The 19,347-nt window shown below is 37.6% G+C and overlaps 1 protein-coding gene across 8 annotated transcripts in view; it reads right to left on the bottom strand.

Annotated features, from left to right (window-relative positions):
* agtpbp1 (ATP/GTP binding carboxypeptidase 1) overlaps nucleotides 1-19,347 on the bottom strand; it is a 338,830-nt gene that overhangs the window by 158,451 nt on the left and 161,032 nt on the right. For all 8 annotated transcript variants that reach the window (XM_072585860.1, XM_072585842.1, XM_072585823.1 and 5 more), the window contains 5 exons: nucleotides 18,332-18,478; nucleotides 10,076-10,207; nucleotides 9,531-9,624; nucleotides 2,708-2,745; nucleotides 182-390 (listed from right to left, as the gene is read on the bottom strand). In XM_072585860.1, the coding sequence (XP_072441961.1) occupies nucleotides 182-390; nucleotides 2,708-2,745; nucleotides 9,531-9,624; nucleotides 10,076-10,207; nucleotides 18,332-18,478 (620 nt within the window). The remainder of the gene's footprint in view (nucleotides 1-181; nucleotides 391-2,707; nucleotides 2,746-9,530; nucleotides 9,625-10,075; nucleotides 10,208-18,331; nucleotides 18,479-19,347) is intronic.

Below are 19,347 nucleotides of genomic sequence, written 5' to 3' on the forward strand. Positions count from 1 at the left end.
AAATTTGTAAAAATATACTAGTTATAAATTCGGACTATTAAACTGTTAGATTAGGTCTTGCAACTCAGGACCACAACTGAAATTGACCTAGGTCTTACAATTACAATTTAAGTGAATCCCAAAATCTTGGGATTATGTCCACATAATTATTTAAAAGTTAAAAACCAATTAAGATATTTACTTGAGAGGAATTATATAAGACTTTCATCCCTTCAGCATCCACGAAAGCTTTCCTGCCCAACTTGATACTTGTGATATTCTTGATGCAGGTTAAAATCCCTTTGCGGATAAGCACATGCCGATGCCTTGAGTCATGTCTATGCCAATCAATATAAATTGTGAGAAGAACAGGAAGGTATCCCCTATCCACTGCTCTCCTGGCATTGGTTTCTATAATAAAAGATACATACACATTTTAAAATAAATAATAGGTATACTTCATGATTTACCACTATTACAGATTAAAGGGGAAGAAAAGGTGTGAGAACCAAAAGTCAAAAAACTTTGCAAACTTTTTGGGAGAAGAAAGAGCTATACATATTATTTTTATTCCAGTTTTTTTTGTCATGGTTTGGTGCAAGTGAAATTTACCAGGATGTTGCCAGGTATGGAAGGTTTGAGTTATAAATAAAGGCTGGATAGGCTGAGACATTTTTCACTGGAGTGTAGGAGGTTGAGACGTTTATAAAATCAAGAGGGCTATAGATAGGGTTAATGGTAGGTATCTTTTGCCTCGGATGAGGGATTTCAAGACTAGGGAGCATATTTTTAAGGTGAGAAAAAAGAGATTTTAAAAAAACAGGAGGGATTTTTTTTTGAAACAGTGTGTGAAATGAACTTACTGAGGAAGTTGTGGATGCAGGCACAGTTACAATGTTTAAAATATACTTAGATAAGTACATAAATAGGAAAGTTTTAGAGCGATATGGGCCAGGAGCAGACAGGTGGAACTAGCTTAGTTTGGGATTATATTCAGCATGGACTGGTTGGACTAAAAAGTTAGTTGCCATGCTTTATAATTCTATGACCATTTCATAGGACATTTAAGGATCATTGCTGAGAGTCTGGAATCACATGCAGCTAAGAGCATGTAAGCACTGTAAGTTTCTTTTCTAAACAATATGAATTTAATGCAATACGATAGTTTTGTGGCAACCAGCAGAGAGATTTTAACCCTCACATTCAATTATATTTAAATATTTTCTCCTCCTAGTGGGAATTTGACATCTCTGGATTGGACCAGTGCTCCAGACTATTGGGGTAATAAAATTATTAGAATGTTTTAAGTCATATTTTTGAGGAGCTAAATTGAATTTTTGTATAGTAGCTTTTTGAACTGATATTAAGTGCATTCACTAAACTCCAACAACCAAAAAGCCTTTCATCTATGTCATGCTTTTCACAAATATAGTGTGACGATATTATGGCTTTAAGAGGTTTATGATGCCCTATGTTTTTCATGGAGAAAGGTTGAGACAAAGATGTCGAGCATCCTCCTCCAAAGCCAATGAAGTAAACGGTTTGTGAGGCCTTGAGGCTTTTTTTTTTAAACAAGTTGGAACAATAGAAGCAGCCTGAATGGGTAGGGTCAGGCTCCTACAGAACCAGGATTATTGTTAGTTTTCGACTTCATTGGCAGTTGGTGGTGTCTTGTAGCTGGATAAGGGAGCTCTTATCCCTTCTTGTGCTAGAATTGCATGTGAGACAATCTATTTTACTGAATTTGCCTTTACCAACGGCATGGTTATGGGATGATACTACATTGGAACACTTAATTAGTATTAGGTAATACATATATAATTTTAAGTATTTCAATAGAGTTATAGTTAAGTCAATTCTTTTATTTTACTTTTGTCTGTATTTTAATTATAGCTTATAAATAAAGCATGTTTTGTTTCAAGCCGGGTTGTTTGACCAATCGAGTTGCATCAAGAACACAACATCTTACACTTACCTTTAAAATAAGAAAATGTTAGACTCCAAACTATCTTAATATATTTTGAGGGGGCTTGAATATATTTCGAGGGGACTTGACCTAGTCCATACAATAGGGTATTCCGGACTGCTTTACAATTAATAAATTACTTTTAAAATATACTAAATGTCACAATAGAAAATGCTGCAGCTAGGTTCTCACAAATGACAGCATGATAATCTGTTTTAGTGATATCAGTTGAGGATTAAATATTGGTCAGGAAACCATGCTCTTCTTCAAAAAAGTGCATGAGATAATTTACATTCACTTGATGAAGAAATTCACTGAAATAAATCTGGAATAAAAAGCTTGTCACTGCGCTAGTGACCTCAAAACTATCGGATTGACTTAAATATTAAACTTTTTCATGAATGTCCTTCAGTGTGTTAAAGGCATAATGGTTATAAAAGTGAGTGGAGATGGTTTAGGTTCTATACCACTTAAGTCTCAATCTAAGCTACATCAACTGAAAATGGCAATGATGTGAAGAATTAAAATATGTGAATAAAATCAAAAAGTGGGATCAGGTTTAATTATGAAGCTCACTCACGAGATGAATTTTCACATAGGCATTTAGACCAAACAGCATTTAACACGGTAGATTTATGCCCCTGCATAAGAAGGGAAGGGAAAAAAAGGAAGCAATCTCAAAAACAAATTTTAAAGAGGAAAGAGAATTTCTTTCCTTAATGATCAACACTAGTGGATCGATAGATAGATAAAAACACTTACTGCTCTTCAGCAATGCTGCCAGTGTGTCCAATGAGACTCTATAACACAAAAAAAATTTGATGCATTTCATTAACCCTTGCGACAGAAAACAAATATAAGTTTCCTTCTCGGATTATAAATTTAACTGATAGAGAGGCAACAGATAAAATTTTGTTTTTAATCCACTTGTGGGACATGGGTATTTTTGGCTGTGCCTGCATTTACTGCCTGTCACAGTTACACACAAAAGGATGGTGATCAGCTGCTTTATTGAACCACTGCAATCTACATTACAGAATAAGGAGTTTTTTTTAACAACTTTAAAACCTGATAAAGAGTGTAACATTGAATGAAGGCTACAGTATATGAGGTAGAGGTCCTGCAGCCTTCGTGATTCTGCCCAGATGAAGTCCAGGGCAGGAACATTCACGAACAGTACTAGTTGAGCCCTGTAAGCAGTCAATCAAGCCAAAATGAACAGCTTCATCTCAATACCACTGATATTCTTCCAAGTGACTTGTAGGGCAGTCACTATATGGTAAGCCTAAAAGCAAATCCTATTGAACTGGCTTGCAGGCTTCTGGGAGGATCCCAAATTCAATGGCAATCAGCACTTGATTGGAGGATCAGATATCAAGGTGAGAAAAGAAAGATACCTTAAAACTATTATAAGCAAGGGAAAAAGACAAAGAGACAGAAAGGAAAAGAGCAAGAAACAGAAGGCTAGCTTAAAAAGCTGGGGAAAAAAGGATGCCTTTGATCCTGACGAATAAACAGAGGAGGCAAGATCTGAATTCATTCCAAGACCCAACAAGGAGCTGTTAAATTTGTGCAAGCCCTTCCAAAGTTTCATTGAAGGATCAAAGACAGTTTTAAAATTTCTTTTAAAAAGATAGCTAAACAGATGGAATGGCCAGAAGAAAATTGCACATTACTCACGCAAAGCAGACTGACGAGCAAGAAATGAGGTTTATGCTAGGCTTTTTGAGCAAGGGTCTATAGATAATGAGGTAGCAGAAAAAGGTTTTCTGCTTGAATAAATCCAGACCCCAACACTTAAGGTAGAAATTTAAAAACCTTTGGAAAAAGTCTAAACAGAGTTATATTGAATTTGAGCATGTAAAGCAAAGTATGTTTGACTGCTGGATGAGGGGATTAAAGATACTACATTTGAGATCCTTAGGGAAATAATCCTCTTGACAGAATTTAAAAATCCACTACTTCCAATCATGAGAACCGGGGTTACAAAAACAAGGCAGACAACTGATGATTACCAGTTTCAAACTCTTTTTTTCCAATCATCTTCACGTAAGCCAAGAAGAATAGAAGTAAGGCAAATGAGAGGGAGGAAAATAGCCAAGGACAAGGACAGACCGTTTGGAATGCCCTGGGATCTCAAGCTCAGATCAAGAAGAAAAGGTGCCGAGAGTGGTCAACATGTCAGAGAGCCTAAATGTTTACATTGCCCACTTCTGTGGGCTTCGGGGTAAAGCAACAGGATTAATCATGGTGAGGGAGGTAGACAAGTTATCCAACAACTGCAGGGAAATCTTGCCAAAAAGAAAAATAACTCTTTATCTCGTAAATGAGGCATGTAAATCAACAACTCACTTTGGGATACAAGAGCCACAGAAAGTCTTTTGCCGTGCAAAATGTGTGATGATTCCACCAGTGAGCATGGAAGGCCAGGGTTTTAGTTAACGGTAGAGTGTAAACCTACTCTTTCTGTTTGGGTGTATCTGGAGTTTGGTCTATTATCTAGTTTTGTAACTGTAGAGGTTACCCATGGTTTACTTATGGATGGAATTGACTTACTTCTGATGATTGATTTGGCCACAGTAAAGGTAGTACCTTTTACAATAGTGATGGAATGTCTAAATGAAGTCAAGGAGACAGACTATTTGCTGATAACGTTCCAGGAAATTTCCCTTCCTGTGCAGTGATCCATGTAATGGTTCAACAAGTTCCATTGGTGGAGGTCAATCTGGCATCACAGACAGCTATCCAGACATTTTCTGGGCGATCTGGATAACCTGAAGGAAATGTTCAGTCAGGCTTCTCAGATCAGGACTTAATAAGCCACTCCAGAGTTAAGTAAAATAGTACAATGGGCTCAAAGCAAGGGTGAAGCAGGACAAATTCAAGCATGTTATGTCATTAGAAACAGGATTCAAGTCATAGAGCTGTACAGCATGAAAACAGATCTTTCAGTTCAACTCATCCATGCTGACAAGGTATCTTAAATAAATCTAGTCCCATTTACTAGCATTTGGCCCATATCCCTCTAAACCCTTCCTACACATATACCCATCCAAATGCCTTTTAAATGTTACCAGCCTCCTCCACTCCCTCTAGCAGCTCATTCCATACATATCCCACCCTTTGCGTGAAGAAGTTGTCCCTTAGGTATCTTTTAAACCTTTTGCCTCTCACCTTAAATATTTGCCTTCTAATTTTGGACTCTGCTACCCTGGGGAAAAGACCCTGTCTATTTACCCTATCTATGCACCTCATGATTTTATAAACTTCTATAAGGTCACCACTAAAGATTCAACGTTCCAGAGAAAATAGCCCCAGCCTATTCAGCCTTTTGCTGTGAAAGTGGAGAGCTCCACATGGACCTGCTGACAAACAGTGGACAGTAGCTCACTAAATAGTGGTGTTATGCAAATATTGTCAGGAGATGCTCAGGATAGCCTGTGAATTTCCTACGGCAAGGCCTGTAGGATCTGATGACTCAAGCATATTACTAGCCAAGACTTCACAAAGGCATAGTGCAGTTGCATAAAATTAGCCAGATTGGGAAAAATCACAGCCTGCAATCCAATTGCCACCTCTAATTCCCAAACCAGTTTTTATGGAGCCATTTAATAGGGTGCTGGCAGACCGCCTTCGACCAAAAATAAAAACGGGACAACTGTATATCATTACCATTTGAGGTATAGTTACTTGGTTCCCCAGAGGCCATATTCTTGAGAAAAATTTCTGCCAAGATACAGGTAGAGAAGTTAACCCAGTTTTTCTCTGGATCTGGATAAATGATGTAGATCCAATCGGATAAGGTTCCAACATTATGTCAACAATGTTTTAAGAAGTTATGAAGGGTCTGGGTGTAAAATAATTAAAGTCATTTGTACAATATTGAAGGACAGAAGGGGTTTAGAACAATCCTATCAAATCTTGAAAATGAGGATCAGAATATACTGTCACATACATGCCCATGACTGGGAGAAAGACTGGAATTTATTTTGTTTGCTATCTGGTTTCACCAAACGAGCACACTGGTTTTAGTCCTTTTGAATTAATTTATGGACATGAGATGAGAAGTCATCTGAAGCTAATAAAAAGAAAGTTTTTAAGAACAGAGAAACAAGTATTTTGCATAGATTATATAGCCATGTTCTGGGACTGACTCAAGAACTTTTCCCAAGTTCCACAACCATGAGGAAATGGGCTAACAACGATACCAATACCCAAACATTTCAACCAAGGAATAATATGCTAGTACTGTAGGCTTTACAATGTTAACCACTAAAAACTCAAAACAGTGGTCTATTAAGGGAAATCAAAACAACTGACAACGTTAATTAAAAATAAAGAAATGCGGATACTGAAGATTTAAAACAAAACCAGTATTCTGAAGATGGGTCACTGGACTTGAAATGTTAACTCCACAGATACTGCTAGACCTGCTGAGTTTTTCCAGCAATTTCTGTTTTTGACAAAGTAAATTATTTGACTGATGCCCCAGAATGCCAGAAAGAGAATCCGCTATGTTACCTCCAATATGATGAATTAACATCGTGTCAGAAGAATGAGCCACAGATGGGTAGTAAGGACAGTGCCGGATAAAAAGAGAAAGTAGGATAAAGCAGGAGGAGGTCCGGACAACTCCAAAACAGTGCCACTTATCATTTTATTACCTAACATGGAGGGAGGTAAGACACCATGATTTTATATTCAGAGGCAAGGCAATGAGGAGACCCATTAAGGCTAATTGTAGAATTTAAGACAGTTTGTAAAGACAAACCAGATAGGCAACCTTGGCAATACTTCTTGTGGATGTGTGAGAATCCTCTACTATGGAATATGCTCAACATGTTCGAGAGACACAGGCTCAAGTGAAAGCAAAAATCCAACACATACTGGAATAATGCCTAATTCAACCCACTCAAGGCAGCTGGATTCCTCAGTACTGTTAATGCCTTACTGTCGGAATGAAAGATTTGGTTGAACAAAAAAGTTAATATAGCAACAAAGCCAAGTTCCAACGCAATTCCTCATTTAGAAGATTGTACTTACAGCATTGGCAGAGCCAGACTTCTAACCAAAGTAGACTTATTTTCAAAAGATACTGGCTGGTTCCTTAAACATCTGGGAATGACCTTTATCAAACCAAACAATCTTTTCTGATGCCAAATAATATCGCTTGGGTTAAAAAAAATCCGCTTTCTAAAGATTAATGAAGTAACAGCATGTATTCCCAAGTTGAGTTTCCTCTGATAATGTGCTGTTATACAGTGGCATGTGGATGAATCACTTGGAACAATTAAAAGCTCTGTTTAGAAAATTACAGTTAGCTGTTTCAGTAACAAACCTTACCAAAAATGAGTCTGCAGAAACACATGTAATTTCTCTAGACATATAGTAGGGCAAGGACAAGTGCTATCATGAAGAGCAAAGGTACAATCATTTGAGGAGTTTCCTGCCCAAGACTAAAAGGGAAGTTATAAGGTTTCTTGGGATATGCTGGCATAGTACAAATGGCACTGGACTGGTAATCCTCAACCCAGGCTAATGTTCCAGGAAAATGGATTTCAATCCCACAAGGGCAGATGGTAAAATTTGATTTCAAGAAGAAAAACTGGAAATAAAAACTTAAAAACAGGTGACTACTTCACAATGTTCATCATGGAGAGTAGCTGAATGGCACTTGGTGAAGGAACCAACTAGAAAGCCACATACATCTGACTGAGACAATTTCAAGTCATACACTATCTTGATTTGGAACTATACTGCCGTTATTTCACTGTCATTGGGTCAAAATCCTGCAACTTCCTTTCTAACAGTGCTACATCAAGATGTCCCTACATACTCAGGACTGCAGCGATTCAAGATGGTAACACACTACCACCTTCACCAGGGCAATTATCCAATAATGCTGGTCCAGCCAGTGAATCCCATGAATGGAGGAAAAGAAATAAAACCATTCCATTGATCAATTTACCAGAAAAGAAAATCAGAGTGGTCCAGGGTGGAGAAAATAATCTTTTTAAAGCTTGAAAAAAATTTGATGTACATGCCCGCAATAGTTACAAGGACAAGTGTATATTGGTCATAACACCTAAGTCTTTATGAAAAAAAAACTAAAAATCAGACTGCTAATCTATTTCAATGGAATTTACTACTTGTACTGTCATTTAAAATGTTTCCATTTTGCAGGGGAAGCATATTTAAATGCTGCTGTTTTGTCTATATTTTGATTTCTATACTTCAATCTGTTCATTAACCAGCTTTGCAACTTGGCTGAATAAATCTTCTTTTCTAAAAATCAATAAGCTTGCTGTTTATTAAAGATACCGAGTTAATTAATCTTCTTATTGTGAATGCAATATAGAGAAAGTATACATCTGGCCAGGTCAGTAACTGGGCAAATCATTTAAATAAATGCTGTGACCAGTGCAGCAGTAGGAGTAGAGAGAAACAGTGCAATCCTCGAACCTCAGTTACAGAGTCAGAGATATACAGCATAGCAACAGACCCTTCGGTCCAACTTGCCATGCCAATCAGATATTCTAAATACATCTAGTCACATTTTCCAGCATTTGGTCTATATCCCTCTCAACCCTTCTTAATAACTTAAAAGGCATCTGGAAGGGTAAATGTTGCAATTCTACCACCCTCTGCAACTTCCTCTGGCAGTTCATTCCATATACGCACGACTCTCTGCGTGAAAAAGATGTCCCTTGGATCCCTTTTAAATCTTTACCCTCTCACCTCAAATCTATGATCTTTAGTTTTGGACTCCCCCACCCCGTGGAAAAGACCTTGTCTATTTACCCCATCCATGCCCCTCATGGTTTTATTCTATTATTGTTAAAAAGAGTGGTACATGAATTCAGCAGAGCACTGATTAATGCATCAGCTTAATTTCACACTTTTGAGGTGCAATGTTCTGCAGAAAACATCAGATTGCAGAATGAACCTAAATTATACCATTTATGACACCCATTTCAGCACATCAGTAAACCATTAACACACTTCCAGTTGTCAAATAGCCAATGAACATGCAGGCAAAATATCTTTCTGCCAAACAAGTTCTGTAATAGTTGCATCAAATATCTAATGTCACAGAATAATGAAAGCTGCATTTTTAAAATAGTTGCATCGGAGTATGGGCTGCATGTGCAAATGGATTTAGGCAGTCCTTCTTGAACAGTAACTTAATTCTATGTGTGTCAGAGAGCAGGGAACCCCTGGACTGTTTAAGGAAAAAATTGCCTATGCTTTGGTATCTTCATATCTAATTTATTGTAACAACATTTTACTTTCTGAAACTGGTCACTAATTTTGACGAATATATTTACTTGGATCCTAAATCTCTTTGCTTTTCTCTATTGCTGGATTCTTGCAATTTTAAAAAGGTACTGATACATCTTTTTTTGGGCCTAAATTCAAAAATTAATACTTTTTCAATGCATCTCCAGCATGACAGAGAAAATCTTCATCTAAAATCAACAAAAGAGTGCTTTTAAAGTCTATTAAAGAAAACAAAACAAATATGGCACATTAAACATTACTTCTTGATTTATTCATGCTTTCCATCGATTCTTATACTACTTACTTTATAAGACTTGTGTTCTTCCTGTTAAAAGGACCAATAATCTTGAACATAAGTTCCACAACACCATTTTTACCCAAGGACACAGCATTGACAGCTAAAAAAAATGTGGAAAATTAAATTGAACATAGTATAGCCATTAAAACCAAAGTAAATTCTAGCGAATTTAAAAAATCAAATAAGTATGATTAACTTACAGGGCATTTTAATGGATTTTAGAATAAATTTCAATACCTTCTAACCAATTTTGATTGTACTATATTGAAGCTAAGATGCTTTTACATTTATGACTGCATTTAATCTGAGCCATGTCTGAATACAAATCGCAATGGGCAAATATTGTGATAGCCCATTACCTTATCCAATCCAATGAAATATACCAATTTTCAACATTTTTAACAGATACTTATCCCCCTTTCCTTGATATGTCGATATCATTTTCGATAGATATAGGTAATTTGTGGCATTCAGTCAGTCCATGAAAAGTTCAGAGACATGAATGTTGTTTGAATATGCAGCTACAACAATACTTTTCATACGTTACTTACAGTTACTGGAATAAACCCGCAGCAGTTGCAGACAAGGTAAAATCAGCTTGGAGTTTTGGAGGTTTTGTTTCACTAAACTTAGAGTTATGCCCAAAGCTCCATTAATCCTGGCTTTGACTCCAAACTTTTTGTCTATTCAAAGAAACAAAGAGAAACAATAGTGTACCAAGGATTTAAGTAAATTTCACACCTCCTTTTAAAGATTAACAGAAAATAGGATTTCGAACTGATCTTTTAACTAAATACCAAGTAGTGCTGTGACATACTAATCATTCCAATGCATGAGGCTTTCTTTGAATTAAGGTTTCAGATGTCAGAGGACAATATCATTTATTAGACTTTATAACCTGATACTTATAACAGGTAAGAATTACATGGAATAAAGTCCCTTACGTGATTACATAGAAGTTTCACCAGTCTATGCTGGCACTTAAGCATCACTCAATCCTCAGCCATTTTTCATCTAATTCTATCTGCAAAACTCTCTACTCACAACTCCCAATCTATCTAGTTTGTCTTAAATTATCAATATTATTTGTCCCAGCAACTCTCTGATAATGAGTTTTATATTCACACTGTTATCTGGGTAAAAAGTTCTTCTAAATTGTGCATCTGATTTCCTGTTGTATTACAGAAAGCTTCCAGTTTGCCCATGCTGTTCCTTTATTAGAAGAAAACATGTTTAAAAACCCAGGTTCTAATCATATTTGGAACTTCCAGTCCTCTCAGTCCTGGGTCTTGGATCACCATGGAAACAGAAATACAGGCATAGAAAAAAAATTGTGCTAATGCTAAAGCAGGTTCCAGCCCCTATGCTGGACTATACTTGCTGCACCTGTTTCTGGAGTACTAATCAGGAGACTTGGGACATGTAAAAGGATCAGGTGAAAAACATGTGAGAATGAAGGAGCCATGCCTTTTACCAAAAGGGCAACTATGAGTAACAACAGTTGCTATTTGTAAACTGATGTATAAAAACTGTAATGTATCATGTTTCATCAAAGCTAAGTAAATTCATAACCATCACTAGTGGCCTTTGAAACATTACAGATACATTCATCAGGATTTGAAATTTCTTACAAACAGTACTCTGTATAACCAAGGTTCAACATACGTTTAACATAACTTCCTAAATTTTAATTTATGAAGGGATTAAACTAAACACTCATGTTTAATTCCCTTGTAGTCTATCTGGCTATATTTATTGATTTGTGACAAAAACAGAAATTACTGGAAAGGCTCAGCAAGTCTGCCAGCATCTGTGGAGAGAAATCAATTAACGTTTCCTCCCTCAGAACTGACAAAATTGTAGTTGTGAAGGATAACACATGGATCCAGCAAATCAAAGCATGGCACTTTGCAAATTTGAATTCATTTTTTAAAACCTGGAAATAAAATATGTTGTTAGGGAAAGTACACGTCAAACTACTGCATTGTCATCAAAAACCTATTTGGTTGACTAACGCTCTTCAGGAAAGGTAATTGGCTATTATCATCTGGTCTGGCCTTGGTCAGCCATGCCTCATAATACTCACATCTCTGAGTTAGAAGATTTTACATCCAAGTCCCATTCTAGACACTGCAGTACAAAAGATCTAGACTAACAGTCCTTTGGGTTAATTATTCAATCAGATCCCTTGTACTTTTTGAGGGTGGTCAAAGAGAATTTTGCTTTGATCTAAAATTTTTCTCCTCCCTTTTATTACTGTCCCAGGAAAATAGGTAGCTACACTTGAATGTGCAGGGGTAGAATGTGCGGACAGCAGGAAGTTCAGGGTTTATAGTGAATGGAGGCCACACCTTGCCAGGACAGGAAAGGTTTGATTGACAAAATTTATATTTTCTTATCCATTCTTGTATGATTTTATGTATGTTCTTTTCTAAAGGAATTTATTTCCCTTATGTATACAGGTATCAGATTATTTGTGACAGTGCATACTGAAAAAAAGATTGAATTATGGAAGCTTCATATAGTAGTGTACCTGCCAACCATCTTCAATAAGACAGAACAGAACCATATTAAGAAAGAGAACGGCACTGCAAAACAAAATGACTAAGCTAACAAATAGCAGAGAAACCAACACGACAGACACCTGGGTTAGAAACATTTCCCACAGAAAGCTTACAGACACAGAAAAAGCTGTACTATCCAAAAGGACTCAACTACAACCACAGGGACGCAAAAACAACAGACTTCCTAGCTGCACTGGAATGTACGCTCAGAACTAATGGACTAATCGAAGAGACACAGCAAACAGTCAGACAAACTATTGTACCCTTTCTAACAAAGACAAACAAACAACCTCAACACCAAAGAGAGAGAAACCCTAAAAACAGTCGAAAATGACAAGAACAAAATCATAGTACCAGCAGACAAGGGCAGGATGATAGTTATCATGGACAAACCAAATACATTCAGAAAGCAGGGAAACTACTTGCAGATACTGACACCTACCTACAGAGGGAGTGTGACCTCACACCACAGCTAACCAACAAAATGAACAATACACTACGGAACATTCAAAAAAATAGACTAATAACCAGGATTGACCAATAAAAGGATGAAACCAGAAAGTAACAACACCCCAAGATTTTATGGATTACCCAAAGTACACAAACCAGACATTCCACTCAGACCCTTTGTGGCACACCCAGAAATGCCATTGCAAAATAACTTCAATAAAAACTAAAAACATTTTATTAGGGGATCCAAACACTCCATACAATTATCACAAGAATTCCTAGACAACATCAAGAACATTATCATATACAAGGATGAAGCAATGGTCTTATTTGATGCAATGGCAGTGTTCACTTCAACTGACAAAACTCTAGCCAACCTTCTGGACAAGCAGAACAGACAGCACGACGGGGAACCTATCAACAAGGACTGCATACTCAAACTACTAGACCTGTGCATGACGACACACTTCACATTCAACAACTAAATATATGAATAGATCAATGGAACACCAATGGGCTCACCCATCTCTGGGCTCATAGCAGCAGCAGTAATGCAAAGATTGGAACAAACAGCCCTACCACAAATCCAGCCCAAATTCAGATATGTCAATAACACTTTTGTTATCATTAAGAGAACAGAAATTGAGAACACATATCTGATAATCAACACCGTTCTCAAAGGGATTAGATTTATGAGAGAGAAGGAAACCAACAATGAACTCCCATTCCTGGATGTGATGGTACAAAGAACACAAAACTGAGTGTGCCACGAAAGTGTACAAAAAAACCACACACACCGACCAGGTCCTGAATTACAACAGCAACTACCCAAACACACACAAGAGCAACTGCATTAGGACCCTGCTAAAAAGGGCTACAACACACTGCAGCACTCCCAACCTACAAAGGGAAGGAGATGACCTCTACAGAGTATTCGCCAAGAACGTATATCTCCGCAACTTCATCCACAGATGCTAACAGACAAACAATGCAACTTGGACATGCCATGACCTAACTCACTAGCCACACTACCTTACATAAAAATATCTCGGGACTGACAGCCAGAGTTCTCCGACCACTCGGGTTCATGACAACCAATGAACCGACAGCCACACTCAGACAACAACTCACCAGGAGAAAAAATCTTATACCATTATGTGCAAGACTAACATAATTTACAGGATTCCATGCAAAGACTGCACAAAACACTATATAGGGCAAACAGGCAGATAATTAGCAGTCCGCATCCACAAACGCCAACTAGCCACTAAATGTCACGACCCGGCTGTCCCTAGTAGCCATACACACAGATGACGAGTGCCACAGAACGATTATATGACAAGCTAAATACAGGACAGCCAGAAAGTTTCTAGAAGCATGGCACTCAGCCACACACTCCATCATCAGCACATTGACCTAGACCAAATATACCGGTCAGTACAACAAACAACTGGAACCGGCAACCAGAAGCAGCAGAAACGGAACGAAATAAATTCCAGAAGACACAGCACAGCAGCACTTCACAGGAGGCTCCAAAGCACTGAAGATGTTACCTAGACGGGGGACGAAATATCAGCAATTTAACTTCCAGCTTGGCGAACATACCCACAACCACAACAACTAGTACCCGTGCTACAAATCTTTACACAAACCTTGACCATCTTCAGTATAAACATAGCAAAAGTCATTGGATATCAGGAAGCAGTAAGAATCCCAACTAATCTTTCTTTACTAATCAAGATATGATAAGGACAAATATAAATCCAATCAACCAAGATATAGAACATAGTAAGGATTGAACATAAGGCCTTCTAGTTCTTTTTTGTTCAACTACTAATCACTTTCAAAAGCCAAGTCATATAAGGCCTGGCAATACATGTTAATTCAATTATGTCTTATTTGTTAATCTCCTTTAATCCTGCGATTTGCACACATAATTTATGGTATCAATAAGCAGACCATATCATCCACTGACATCATGTGTAAAGATGACATAATTGAAAGTGATTCAAATTGCAAAATCAATATTAAATTTTCTACGACATCATATTTCACCGAATTATTAAAATGTGCTATAGACACGCTGACCTGAATATAAGAACTTCAACATACTATTTGTATTTTAATGATTGTTTGCAAATTCTTTGAAAAATATGTTGAATAATTAGAACTGAAATGCATGATTAAAATTTTATCAGCTTCATGAAACAGGGAATACATTTTGTGATGGCCCATTAGAATTTCTATGATAAAACATTTTATGTGAGGTGGAGTCATTTTAAAAACAAGCGTTTGATTTCTGGGAACAGAAACGCTATGCTCCAGTCAACAATCATGGAACCCGAATGCCTGGGAGATGACCATTAGAGGGAAAAAAAAACATTAAAAAGTCAACCATAGGGTGAAAGCAAAGTATTAATGGATGCTGGAAATCTGAAATAAAAAGGAAAGTGCTGGAGTAACTCAGCAGATCTGGCAGATCTCAAGAGAGAAAGTTTATATTTCAAGTCCAATGTGACTCTTCTTTAGTCCTGAAGAAGGTTCTTTCTTGTTAACTGACGAACTCTATTATCAGTGAATTAAATTTCTGTCAAAGGAGCTAAGGAGAGAGAAAGAGTTTCAGAGACAAAATTCCACAGTTAAAAATTATCAGAATCAGGAGAGTTCCAATGAGCGGTTGCTACACTTACAATACCAGAGACACCTATGTTGAACTGAAATAAAAACAGAAAGTGCTTGAGAAACTCTGAAGAAGTCACATTGTACTCAAAATATTTTTCTCTCCTCAGATGCTCCTGGACCAGACGAACCTTTCCAGCAAGTTATGTTTCACTTTAGATTTCCAGTATCTGCAGTACTTAGCTTTTATGTTGAACAAAGAGTTGGCAACCTTAGGGCATGTGGAGAAGTGAAGGGATAACCTTGCAGGGCATAAACAGGTGACACAAGAAATCTTAGCCTGCATATAAATCACTGACACAGTACCGAAGCCAAGAGTTTTGATTTATATCTGCTAAATTTTGATAAGTGTTAAACATGGTCCTTCCATCAAAGGGATTCAATGAGGGTTCTGATTGGGGATAGGAATGATCAGCTAAAATCTATCTTGTCTTTGCGGGTGGCCCCAGCCACTCTCTCCTCCCACATCCCAACATTGCTTACTCCTGGCCTAGACAGCTTTGAGATAATTTAACTCTTGCAACTGTTCTTCCTCCAGAAGCCATGGCCTCTTTTTTTTGGCACTGCTGAGCACAAGAACTGCTAGCCTCTGATTGATCGGCAGCACTCAGTGAGCAAAAGCTCTACCCTCAGTGTCTTGATTCCAAAGGAAGGCCTACCAGTGGCTTCACCATCGCCTCGCTGGTTTGTCATTCAGGCCTTTCCTTAAAGAGGCAAACAGATCCCCTCTCAGTCCTCCAGCTGGCAGTTCCAGCCATTATGTCAGATTTTATTAATATCAGGTTTCCACAAGTGTCTAGTATTTAGACAAAGATTTTACAATTTGGAGAGACTGTACTCAGTAGTCACAATCATTTGTGCTAAAGTATCTTCCTTGCAATCTTCCTTTCTGCTAGCTTGCCATTTCAGAGTGATTAAGAGTCAATTTAACTGCATGTCAGCTTGGCAGTATAATTAGAACTCAGTTAGCCCAACTCTCAGGAATGAAAAATTAAACTTGTAATGTTTGGAAGGAGTAGTGCTGCAAATGTGATGCTTCTCATTAAACTAAAGCCTGCCAGTTCAGCCTAGCATTATTCAAAAAGCAGAAGAGCTGCCTTTATGCCCTGGCCTCTGAAATGGATAAACTGGTCATTTGCTTATTGCTGTTTGTGCAATCATGCTTTGAGCAAATTAGCTACTCCATTTGCTTACATATGAACAATGATTACTCATCAATACAACCAATTCATTCAACACTAAATCATGCTGAAAATGTGCAAAGTGCTAGATAAATACAATTACTTCCATTTCATGTAGCATTTTTTAAGATTTGTGTTGCTTTCGCACTGAGTAGAGTTGATAGATTCTTTTCTTGAAAAGACCTAGTAAATAAGTTGGCTTTTCCTGACAGTCAGGCAGCTTTCATGGTCATTCGTTCTGGTGCAAGCTCACAAAGAGGTTTATTTGGTACATAATATTTGTATACAATTTAACAACTTGCTATGGTGTGAATTTCATCCATGACTTCCAAGTTACCACCATTCCTGTACCAAGAACACAGGGGTAAATTTTTATCTTAACCATTTGTTGTCCAGCTGCTGAGCCTGATAACATTCTGTTAAAATCAATTGAATAAAATTGTTCAAATTTTACAACAGTTTATGGCTTCACTAGATTATTAGCTATTGGATGAAGACAAGATTTTATCCTGCAGCTACCAAACCAAATTGAAGAGAAGCCATGAAGGTTTGGCAATGGTGTCAAATTAAATACAGCTACATGGCACAGTATGAACCAAATGGAACTAAAACCATGGGCAACCGTGGTTTGGAAAATATTTTCTGATGCTAAGGCATAGAGTCAGAGATATACAGCATGGAAATGAATGGCTGAGGGTCCTGGCATTGTATTCATTAGAGTTTAGAAGGTTGAGAGGAGATCTAATAGAAACTTAGAAGATAATGCATGGCTTAGAAAGGGTGGACACTGGGGAGTTGTTTCCTTTAGGCAGGGAGACGAGGACCCGTGGGCACAGCCTTAGAATTAGAGGGGGTCAATTTAGAATACAAATGAGGAGAAGTTTCTTCAGCCAGAGAGGGGTGGGCCTGTAGAATTCATTGCCATGGAGCACAGTGGAGGCCAGGACATTAAATGTCTTCAAGGTAGAGATTGATAAATTCTTGATCTCGCAAGAAATTAAGGGCTACAAGGAGAGTGCAGGTAAGTGGAGTTGAAATACCCATCAGCCATGATTGAAGGGCAGAGTGGACTCAGTGGGCTGAATCACCTCACTTCCACTCCAATGTCTTATGGAAATGGACCTTTTGATCCAACTTGTCCATGCCAATCAGAAATCCTAAATAAATCTAGCCACATTTGCAAGCATTTGGTCCATATCCCTTTAAATCCTTCCTATTCATAACTCATCCATATGCCTTGTAAATGTTGCAATTGTACCAGCCTACACCACTCCCTCTGGCAGCTCATTCCATACACGCACAACCAACTACGTGAAGAAGTTGCCCCTTAGGTCCCTTTTAAATGTTTCCCCTCTCACCTTAAACCTATGCTCTTTAGTTTTGGACTCCCCCACCCCGGGGAAAGGACCTTGTCTATTAACCCCATCCATGCCCCTCATGGTTTTATTCTATTATTGTTAAACAGAGTGGTACATGAATTCAGCAGAGCTGATTAATGCATCAGCTTAATTTTACACTTCTGAGGTGCAATGTTCTGCAGAAAACATGACTTGGAACCAGTTCCCAGGTTTCAAATTATATCAGATTGCAGAATGAACCTAAATAATACCATCCATTTCAGCACATCAGTGAACCATTAACACACTTTCAGTTGTCTAATAACCAATGAACATGCAGCCAAAATATTATTCTGTCAAGCAAGTTCTGTAATAGTAGCATCAAATATCTAATGTCACAGTGAAATGAAAGGTGCGATTTTAAAATAGTGGCATATGGGTATTGATTGCATTTGTAAATGGATTTAGGCAGTCCTTCGAGAACAATAACCTCATCCAGTATGTGTCAGAGAGCAGGGATCCCCTGGAGTGTTCATGGAAAATTGTCTATGCTTGGGTATTTTCACATTTAATTTAACGTAAAAAGAAAAGATCACCTTTTGGTCCAATCTTCGCAAGAATAGAATGCAACTGTATCATAACTTCTTCATTTGGAGGAGAATCTTTACTGGCACTAAACAGCAACTGAAGTAGAATCTGGCTTCCTCCTTTGGAAACCAAAACACCACACCTGCGTCCTCCTCCTAGAAGAAAAATCAGACTTTGTTTTCATTTTGTATAATTCAACATATTTGCAAATATACCACTGTGGCAATGTCTTTTTGTGCACCAAGTGAAACTGGTTCTTGAATCATTGGTCTAGGTGGTTTGAAAATTCCTTTTCACAGAATGAAAATTGCCAATAATATTGCACAGAAATCACAAGAGGCATAATATATCATTACAATATTTAAAATATGGAGTATTCTAGAAATAAGCATCTTGGAGGTTTAATTCTAATTTTTGTCACCAATAAGTTAAATGTTCATCAACAATATTTAGTTCAATTATCCAATTATCTAGCACTCCAGAACATTTACAATTTACAAATAGTAAACAGAATTTACATTTTGTGAAAGAAAACAGTGATCTAAATGAAATAAATTTTCTTAGAATAACGCTCAAATGAACAGTGTACTATAATGGAGCTTGAAACTGGAGATCAGCTCAAATCTGCCAAAAACATGGCAATGTTGTGTAAAGCAGTCATATCTGTATAGTAGGGTCTTGGTAAACATGCAAAAATTGGGGCTTGTTATGAACTTGGATATCCAACTAACTAGAATAAGAAGTTACCTTGAGGCACTTATGCAACAGATATAAATAACTACAGCTTACACCTCATGGGCTTCTTCTCTGTAAAGTAGGAACATTGGGCTGAATCTTACGTTTTCCTGGCTAAGTCCAGATGTGTCAAGCCTTTTGAAGGGATTTCCGCAGTGTGGCCAAGCAAGACTATTTTGTTCTCACTTGTCTCACCAAATTCACCTCATTAATTTCCTATCTTGCCCCTATGTGTCTATCATAGCTAATTCTGGCCTCCTTTTGCCATGCACCACTCCCATAACAACTT

The sequence above is a fragment of the Chiloscyllium punctatum genome, chromosome 2 (assembly GCF_047496795.1).
Source record: "Chiloscyllium punctatum isolate Juve2018m chromosome 2, sChiPun1.3, whole genome shotgun sequence".
NCBI lineage: Eukaryota > Metazoa > Chordata > Chondrichthyes > Orectolobiformes > Hemiscylliidae > Chiloscyllium > Chiloscyllium punctatum.